Source organism: Lolium rigidum, chromosome 3 (assembly GCF_022539505.1).
Source record: "Lolium rigidum isolate FL_2022 chromosome 3, APGP_CSIRO_Lrig_0.1, whole genome shotgun sequence".
Lineage (NCBI taxonomy): Eukaryota > Viridiplantae > Streptophyta > Magnoliopsida > Poales > Poaceae > Lolium > Lolium rigidum.
In genome coordinates this window covers 381,821,768-381,831,152 of record NC_061510.1, presented here as the reverse complement: position 1 = coordinate 381,831,152, position 9,385 = coordinate 381,821,768, and the positions used below count along the sequence as shown (strand labels likewise).

At 44.3% G+C, this 9,385-nt stretch overlaps 1 protein-coding gene across 1 annotated transcript; it reads left to right on the top strand.

The window, feature by feature from the left end:
* The first annotated feature begins 6,149 nt into the window (after window positions 1-6,149).
* LOC124700680 lies at window positions 6,150-6,689 on the top strand. The gene has a single exon (XM_047232766.1). It carries the CDS (start codon window positions 6,150-6,152, stop codon window positions 6,687-6,689), a length of 540 nt encoding a protein of 179 aa, XP_047088722.1.
* The last annotated feature ends 2,696 nt before the right edge of the window (window positions 6,690-9,385 follow it).

The window sequence follows — 9,385 nt, the reverse complement described above, 5'->3', positions numbered from 1 at the left end:
TAACCAGTGTGTGTATGAAGCTAAACAACAGTTGGTATGCAACTTAATATATTTGTATAAGGCAACTTAGTAAAAAATGCACATGTATAAATTTGGTTTACTATGTAACCAGAAATAGTACACAACTTAGGTGCAGTGGTAGAACAGTTTATACGAACGAGTTGGTATGGTATGCGGTGGTAGAACAGTTGGTATGCAACTTAAAACATAGCTGATTTACAAAAACTTAACCAGTGTGTGTATGCAGCTTAACTACAGTTGGTATGCAACTTAATATAATTGTATATACAAATTTATTATGTGCAAAGATACAACTAAGCTTATATGTGGAACCATCAATACCGCCGACAAAAAAAATGATGCAACTTAAGGGACATGGGTAGGCAACTTCACAAACCAAATGATGCGCTACTTCACAAAAATAAAATGTGGTAGCCAAAAGTGAGTACTAACGGTAGGTAACTTGGACATCGGAACATGCCAGTTCAATCGAGGCCATTCAATTATTTTCTGGTTAGGCACAATGCATGCAACTTAAAAAATATATTCGGTATGCAACTTTGTATACCTCGCTTGAGAATTTCCGTGGCAACTTTGAAGATTCGAATTCTTCCGTCCTTGTCATTCCGACGAAAAGAGAATCTCTTAAGGTTGCACCAACTGTTTCTTTCAACTTTTCATGCAAAAACACAATGAAAAAAAGACAAAAAAATCCATGTTAGTCAAAAAAACAGTATATGACAAGTTCACTGGTTCACTGGTTGAAAACACTCACTCTCAACTTCCCAAACTCGCCATTGCCTTTAGAGTCCTTGTGCATAACATTTTGTATGAGCCTATCGTTCCATGCTGCAGCCCGAATGGGGCACTCTTCATCAGTTGGGACGGGCTCATCAACAACCAATGAATCAAGGTAAAGTATCTGCAAAAAAAACAGAGGAAAACATGATTTGGTTCAGGAAAAAAGGAGAATAGTTTGTATCGTGAAAACAATATAGCATGGATCACAAAAAAATGATTTGGTTTTTCAAGTTTACCACTAGGTGATGCAGGCAACAGCACACGGATTTCTTCTTCACTCCCATCTTCTTTGCTTCAAGCAATGATTTGATCAATTGCAAACTGCGCAAAGTTTAACCGGCGGAACTGTTTGAGGTCAAATAAACTAGTGTAACATCTGGGACTTATAGTTGGACTCGTTGTAGGGCTAATGAAGCAGCTAATTACTCCAGCAAAATATGCACGGAGGAACTTCATATCTGCTACTCCCCCCATGTCTGAAATCATCTTGCACCAATCAACAAAATCTGGTGCTGAGCCACTTTCTATTCCATACTCTTCGTTCATGAACTTAATTGGATCAGTTTCCATTTCATAACAGACGGGCATTCCTTCATTCCGGATCCCAAAAATCCTGGTGTAGCTGTCAGCAGTCACTGGAATGCTCCCCCTACCAGGAATGGCAAGCTCGCTTCTTATGGGATCGAAGCATGAAAGCACCCACATACTCAGGTCAACAGGCATTTCTTTAGCAACAACCTTTAACATTCCTCCCCAGCCCCATTCTTCAATGAGATCCTTTTGAGCTTGCACAAGAATCTTGTTAAGTTTAAACAACCTTGCAGGGGAAGCACGATTCCTTCCAAGCTGAACATAAAAAAGGAAATGTTAGTTGAACCAAAAAAACCATTGAATTAGGGACCAAAAAAAATGTACAGATTAAAACAGAAAACTCCATATAAAAAAACAAAAACAAACCTTAAAGCGTCGGGCAGCTGCAGGGCTTCGGTGCTGCATTTCGGTTGGATTGACAATAGATTTCCTGGCTTCGAAAGCAATTGATGGAGCAGCAGCTGCTGCTGCTGCTGAGCTACTTGTTTCTCGGACAACTCCAGAAACTTGTGGTAACCGCAATCGGGACCGCCTATCATTATCCTTGTTCATGATTTCAGATTTTTTGACACTGTCGAACAAAGAAATTGCATTAAACAACTAAACCTATGCAACTATAATCAAACTATACAACAAAAACAGCATCCAAACTTAAAATGTGGAGCTACACACAAATCAAACACTAAAACCTGAGAAGTCTTGAGATGTGATGTTAAGTTGCATAGACTATTTGTTAACTTGCATATCAACTATTGTTAAGTTGTATATTCACTAGAGTTAAGCTGCATCCATTGTCAAAAAACAAATGAAAAAAGGGGGTAACAGACATAATTGCCTATTTTGGGCGGCATAGATGATTTCTCCACATCAACTATCCAAGTAGTAGTATTTCAGCTAGCACATTTATGGTGAGGATGCGCATTGTGAATTGTCAATAACTTGGTACCATTATTTTCTAGTATCGTTTCTGACTTACTTTCGATAAAAACAACTTAATTAAATCGTTAGACAACTTAATTAAACAACTTAATGGTGATCAGAAACTTATTGGTGCCATAGGATGTGCACTTGTTGACGATAGCATGCCTGGAACAAAATATGAACAAGTGTGCCAGCAATGATCAAATACAAATGTCATTCCAAAATGCAAAATGCAATTCGATAGTAAGCAATGATCAATGCAGTTGTTGGTGGAGCAAGGCAATTAGTTGGATTAATTAAGCAAACTTAGTGGTGCTCAGAAACCAACTTAAGCCAGACTCAGAAACCAACTTAAGCCAGATTTAAAAGCCAACTTAGTTACATTCGCAAAACTAACTAAACTATAAGATGAACACATTATAACCCTACAAAAAAATAGGTTGAAAAAGCCAACATAGTTAGATTCAGTAAAAACAACTTAAACGTGTTCATGACCCACCTAAACTAGAAGATGAAGAAAAATGTAAAATCTAGCGGGTGATGTAGACGAGTTCAGGATTAATGGAGGAAAAATTCATTACATGGCTCTCTGGATTCAATGTTCAGTCATGTAGTTAGCCACGACTCGATCATTAGACTAAAATGTGAAAAGACGAAAATACAATACGAGATAAGTTCGAGCTGTTTCAGTATACAAAATTAAGCTGCATTTGGTGTAGGCTTTAGCAAACATGCCACTCTCGTACAGAGAGTGCAGTTCTACCGATATGCTGTGCAAATCAAAGTAGTACCCGCCCCCAGCTTCGACGGAGTAGACCTATAAAAACCAGGGACTACCACACATGTATATCTGGTGGCAGTTACTAGGATTTTTGCACCACTGCATCAAACACTACTAGCACACGAACGAGTAATTCGAGCAACAAAAATAGAACCCCAACTATGTAACCAAATTACTACAACCAGCACATAAAACACACACAGAAGCTTCCCAGGAAAAAATCCCCACGAAAAATAGTTCATACTTGGCTCGAATTGCTCCACAACAACATACATAACGAACTAATTTGCAGGGGATTTGACAAACAGAAACAAAATTGGATGAACAGCAACCAAAAATGTGCAGGGATTTTCGCTAGAAACTACCTCAAATCGACGAAAACTTGGTGACCGCGCACCCCGCCGACGACCGCACCTAGATCCCCGCCTCGTTGATCACCACCGCCGCGCTCACCGCCGCGGATCTCGACGCCCGGCTACCGGAGTGGCCGCGCTCGCGTCGACAAGTGGAACGGCTAGACCTCTCCCGCCGAAATCAAACCCCGACGGGAAAAGCCTCACTCCCCGACGCAGAGCTTGCCGCACTAACGCGCGGCTCACACTCGCGCCGACGAGCAAAACCTTCCCTACGGCGAGAAAATCCTCCTCGTAGCGTCCGAGATCGCCGGCCCCCGCCAGCTGCGAGATCGCCGCGCTCCGCCGCCGGAAATCGCCGCGCTCCGCCGCCGGAAATCGCAGCCAGCAGAAACCCTAGCGCGACGACGAATCGAGGGATTGCGAAGGACAGAAGAGAGCGGAAGTGAAATGGGAGACGCAAACTTAGGCGAGGAGACGGTGTCTCCGATTCCAGAAGGAAGACGACAAAGGGAAACGGTACGGGTCAGGTGGGTTTCGGTCCGGATCCAGGAGATTTTCGGTTGGCAAACCCGCGTGCAATCCGTCCGTCCAGCGCGAATCCAACGGCCCAGAAACGAGTGCTCAGTTTGACAGGGAGCATCCAAGCACTTTTTAGCAATTGGGAATTTCATGGCATTTGGATAGGGTCTGAAACGGCTTGTCGTTTCTAAGCATACATGGGAAATAGAGTGTTCTGATATGATAACCTATCCTCGTCCTGGGACTTCATGCATGTCAGCTGCAACCCATCCATATGCATGCACGTACAAGTACTCCTTTTATTCCAGCACCCTGACTTCTACATAGCTACGGTCAGTAGCTATAGTATATTGTATAAGTGGTACACATTTATATAGCTAGCATGCATGCATGAACGAACCCATGCCTTCACGTCAACCCCCGTCCGTCAACTTTTCCTCCGCCACGCGTACCGTTCCACATGACGAGACCATATGCATTGACATAGCACCGCTCCGGTGCACCCTCCTTGCGTGTCTATCCCTAGATATGGCCGGCTACAAGATATAGCATGCTACCTACTTTGCCTTTGATGAAGCCTTTTGGCCTACCCGCAACTACAAAAGGAATATATCATTTTTTCTACACAAATTATCATGTGCCTAATACAAACATGTAAGTACAAGAAGGCATCATGTATTTGTTATAAAGTGCCATCTCTAAGCAGAGAGAAGGCAAAAAGAAAAGCCTTTTCGTTATCTCTGACTAGTCCACAACTTACTCGGCCATGTCAAGATGTACTATTGCATGAGTCTTCAGGTCCTTACCATGCACGGAAAATCTAGGTTTATTACGGGGGAAATCTAGCGAATCGTGAATTGTGATATTACGACGACTAGGTCTATTATCACGGGAAATCTACTTTTTTTTGGTCTCTTACAATTATTTTGGCCCTTTAACTCTAGAACTAGTGAAGCTAACTCAACTTGTTGTTTTTTTTTTTACCAAAACCATTTAAATTTGGTCTTTTGCCAGCTAAAGTTGGTATGGTCATGTAGGAAACAATATCACTTTCACGTGCATTATTGTAGACAAAAAAAAAGGAAAAGTGCAAAAAATAGAAAATCCAGGAGAAAGACAAATGATAAAACTCACGCATAAAACATTATTTCTGTAAAAATAGATAAAACAAATATAGAGAGATATGAGGACAAAGTAGTGGAAAAGCTCACACAATTGTATGATATAAACATGGAACAAATTAAGAGCATCAATGAGAAATCAGCTAATATGAATAATTTTCTTGGATGTCAGCAAAATAACAGGTGCAACTATTTCTTTTCTCAACTTAGAGATATAGTTACTCCATCCATTCTAAATGTAAGGTGCCCCTGAATTTTCCTGGTCATTACTTTTCAACTTTGATTATGATTTGTACTTATAATTTGCCGTAAAATTTGAATATAAAATAAAAGAGATGTTTAAGAAAAACGCAACGATGCCATTTATACGTTATGAGTTCATATAATTTTGTATCAACGACCATGCAATAGATTTTACATTTTAGGACGGACTACGAAGGGAGTATTTCGCACTTCTAGCCATCCCATAAATATTTTATCAGCACCTTCAAATTGCGCAAAATCTGAGTATTCAGATCAGATGGTTCTCAGCCTCCGACTTTCTTCAATCCACTGAGTTTCTTCTCGAATATTTCTGATACTTTATTTTTTAGTTTTTCTTACTTCGCTCCGATGATACATGGCGGTAGAGCTTTTCTGATGGCCTGTGTAGCCTAGCCTGTATGTTTGCAGCTTAACCGCGCACAGAAATTTTTGCTTGTTGTGCAGAGTTAACCGTGAGCTTGTTCAATAAAAAATCATATCATCTCCGAGTAGCCAATTGACCGTGCTCTGCACAGGAAAGCCCGCCGATTCGAGTCCACGGCTCAACGTCATCCGCTGGCGGCAACAAAGCTCCAGGCTCCAGCCTGTGCTGAACCCAGGACTCTCGGCTACACAGACAACCTTTCCTCTGTCTCCCCGCTCCGTCTTCCTGGCACTCCTCCGCTATATATAACCTCTTCCTACCCATCGTCTCCGGCAGGCGGCAGCACACCACATTGGGCATCACCAAGAACTAGGCAGAAGCTAGCAGCAGCACAATCGCTTTGCTGCAGAGCAGACACCGCACCGCTTACAATGGGTCTCTGCGTGTCGTACGACGCGGCAGCCGACAGCGTGGCCACCGCGAGGGTGGTGCTGCCCAGCGGCGAGCTCCGGGAGTACTCTCAGCCGGCCACGGCATCTATGGCGCTGGAAGAGGTCGGCCAGGGAAAGCAGGGGTGGTTCCTCTGCGACGCCGACGCGATGGGCTTCGAGGGCTCCGTCGCGGCAGTGGCCGGAAGCAAGGAGCTCCGGCCGGGGCAGATATACTTCGTGCTCCCGGGCGAGATGCTGCGCCGCCGCCTCACCCTCGAAGAGGTGTCGGCGCTGGCGGTCAAAGCCAGCGCCGCGCTCGTTAAGGCCGCCACCGCCTCGTCTGGCGCCGGCCGGCGCCGGCGAGGCTCTGTGGCGCCGCTCGTGTTCGAGCCATCCGAGGAGGATTACTCGGACGATGCGGTGACGACTTTCATCACAGCGAAGCCGGTGGTGGCCCGGAAGCGGGTGGTCGCGTACGGTGCCGGGAGATCGCCGCCGAGGTTCTCTCCCGACTTGACCGCCATCCCGGAAAGTGAGTAGACGTGCCGCGCCGGCATCACGGTACAGCCAGAGCAAAAAGGCATCTAGCATCGTCTCGCGTTCCACGTTGCCGCTGTCGTCGGAGTTGGATCCGATGCCGGACAAACGCGGGAAATGCCTCATAGTTAGTTTCTGATAATTTAGCCGTCAGAAACATATATGGCCGGGAAATTGTACATATATGTCACTATGCCAATGTAAATATTCAGGCAAGAAGATGCGGTGTACATATTCCTGCATTCCACTGCTCGTACTTCATTTGTAGTGTCTTTCAAGTTCGAATTTCCAAGGCTCACTCTGAAGTTTGTCCCTTGACCTTCAAAGTTCAGAACACAAAAACGCGGTAAAGATGGGAGAAACATGCAACCACTCACGAAAATAATTGACTCCACTGCCAGGATAACCTGAATCACTAGACTACAACCCCCTCCCCCAAACTCAGTTTGGGTTTTTGGATTATTTATTTATTATGAGCCCTCCTAGTCCCAGATCTAAGCCCGGTACACCCACTTATGGATACATCATGTACCGCATAGGGAGCTGACATAGATCGCGGCTGTCAACACCGGGGGCGTGCGGTTCGTGACGCGGACGGTGCACCTGGGCCATCCGGCATCCTCGAAGTTGCTCTGCCAGGTGAAAAAGTACGGCTCCCCACAGGGTGCCTCGCGTTCCCCAACGACGTCTGACACCACGGCTCCCATCAAGTGCCTCTCCTGCCATCATTGCCACCGCAACGAGCGGCCGCTGCTACAAGGGTGGACGCGGAGAAGCTCGTCTTCTGAGCATCCGAGGCAACATCATGCTTACTAGCTTTGCCGCGGTGCCGGGCCAATGATGGAAGAAATTCTACACCCATCTCGACACCCAACTGTTGGCACAAGGCACATCCTACACGGCCAGATGCAGGAAAAAGACGGAAGTAGAACAGGCGCGTGGTCTCCTACACTACGTAATCACGATAGCTAGGTATAGTGGATAGTATTTCCATGTACCAATTGGTTGAAGATGACAAGGATTTTTTAGATTGTTTTCCTTGTAACTCTGGTACTCGGTTGTGCAAAATTAGAGATTGAATGGTTGATGCATTGCTTCTGTTTTACATAGGACAATTTGTCATGTTTGTCGTCTATTAGCCTGTAAGAAACTTCATCTACATGTGTTGCCAGACAGTCCGGCAATTTGGGCCGGACAGACTGCACGCCTTCGTTTCCATCGCGTTGGACAGGCCGGCCAAAATGCCGCAGACTGTATGGCACAGCCACCACTGTGTTCTGCCTTCGGCGCCGCCGCTGCTGTGTTCTGACTTTACGCTGCCGCAACCCCTCAGTGGCTAGGAAGCACCGCTTTGGCATGCCTCTCGCCTGCTGGCTACGAACGTCACCGCCATGCAAAGTCGCTGGCCGATGAGTTGACAACGGCTTACATACATACTACTCATATGTATACGTATGTGTATGTTACATATTTGTACAAATAAGTTGGGTCATACAGGTTTTATGTAGGGCTACGTATACCCGTTTAGTTTTTAAAAGGCCACCATACCTTTAATTATGAAGGGGTATCGAGCGATTTCAATCGTCTTTGTGTTTTATTTTATCTGAGTTTAGGGGGAGGGGCTTGTACCGGAGCAAACGCCCCATACATATAGGGCTCTAACTAGGAATGAAACACACGGAGAAGAAAATGATTTACATGATTGTTGATCATGCCCTCCCGGTTATACATATTATTATTCTGGTGTTTCTCAAAACAATCTTCCCTAAACATATCCGATGATTTTTAAAATATTCCCTGATATTTTGTATCTTCTCAAAAGCGTTGATGAATTTTAAGTGTGTCACCCTACGATTTTTCAATAATGGAGACACGATCGAGACAACTTTCCGAGTAATAGTCAATAGCAGGGTCTGGAGATCCGTAGTGACTCCCACACATTCAACGATGAATCTTTTGATTGTGTGAATCATAAACATTATAACTGATTCCTTTTTTCTCGCGGTATTTTACTTATCTGATATCCGGTCGTCGGTATCAACCATACCTAGCTCAATATCGTTACCTGACAAGTACTCTTTACTCGTTCTTATACGACATCTTTGTTACCTAGTCACGTGCTTTGCTAGCAATGTCGATGCGATACCACCGACAAGGCCAAGAGTATTTCTATATGCCATCCAGATGGACAAAATCTCACTCTTAATCCATGAGCCTTAACTAATACTTTTATAGTATCCAACGCCACCTTTATAGTCACCATGTTACGTTGTGACATTTGATGTCATCAAGCAACTCCGGTGTTAGTAATTGACATGATGCAATGATCTAAACATTAGGGATAATTGAAAGGACGAGATGTCGACTAGAGGGGGATAAGCGTTTTAAAAACTATTGCGTATTTGGCTTGTAAGAATGCAGAATTAAACTAGCATTTATTTTACAAGCACAAAATCTAAATATGCTAGACTCAACTAAGTGCAACAACAACAACTCAAACTAAGCAAGATAGGCACAAGATATATGAACACAAATGATAGCAACATATACGTACTTCAAGCACGATGGCTATCACAAGGAAAGTAAAGTCGGGTATAGAGATAACTGAGGCACGTTGAGCCAAAGATGCATTCCCATGTTCCCCCACACAAGGTGAGGTACGTCACGTTTGAGAGATGTGTTCTACCACGAAGGTCTCC

Coding starts and splice junctions, on each gene's coding strand:
- LOC124700680 (XM_047232766.1), top strand. CDS start 6,150: ATGGGTCTCTGCGTGTCGTACGACGCGGCAGCCGACAGCGTGGCCACC.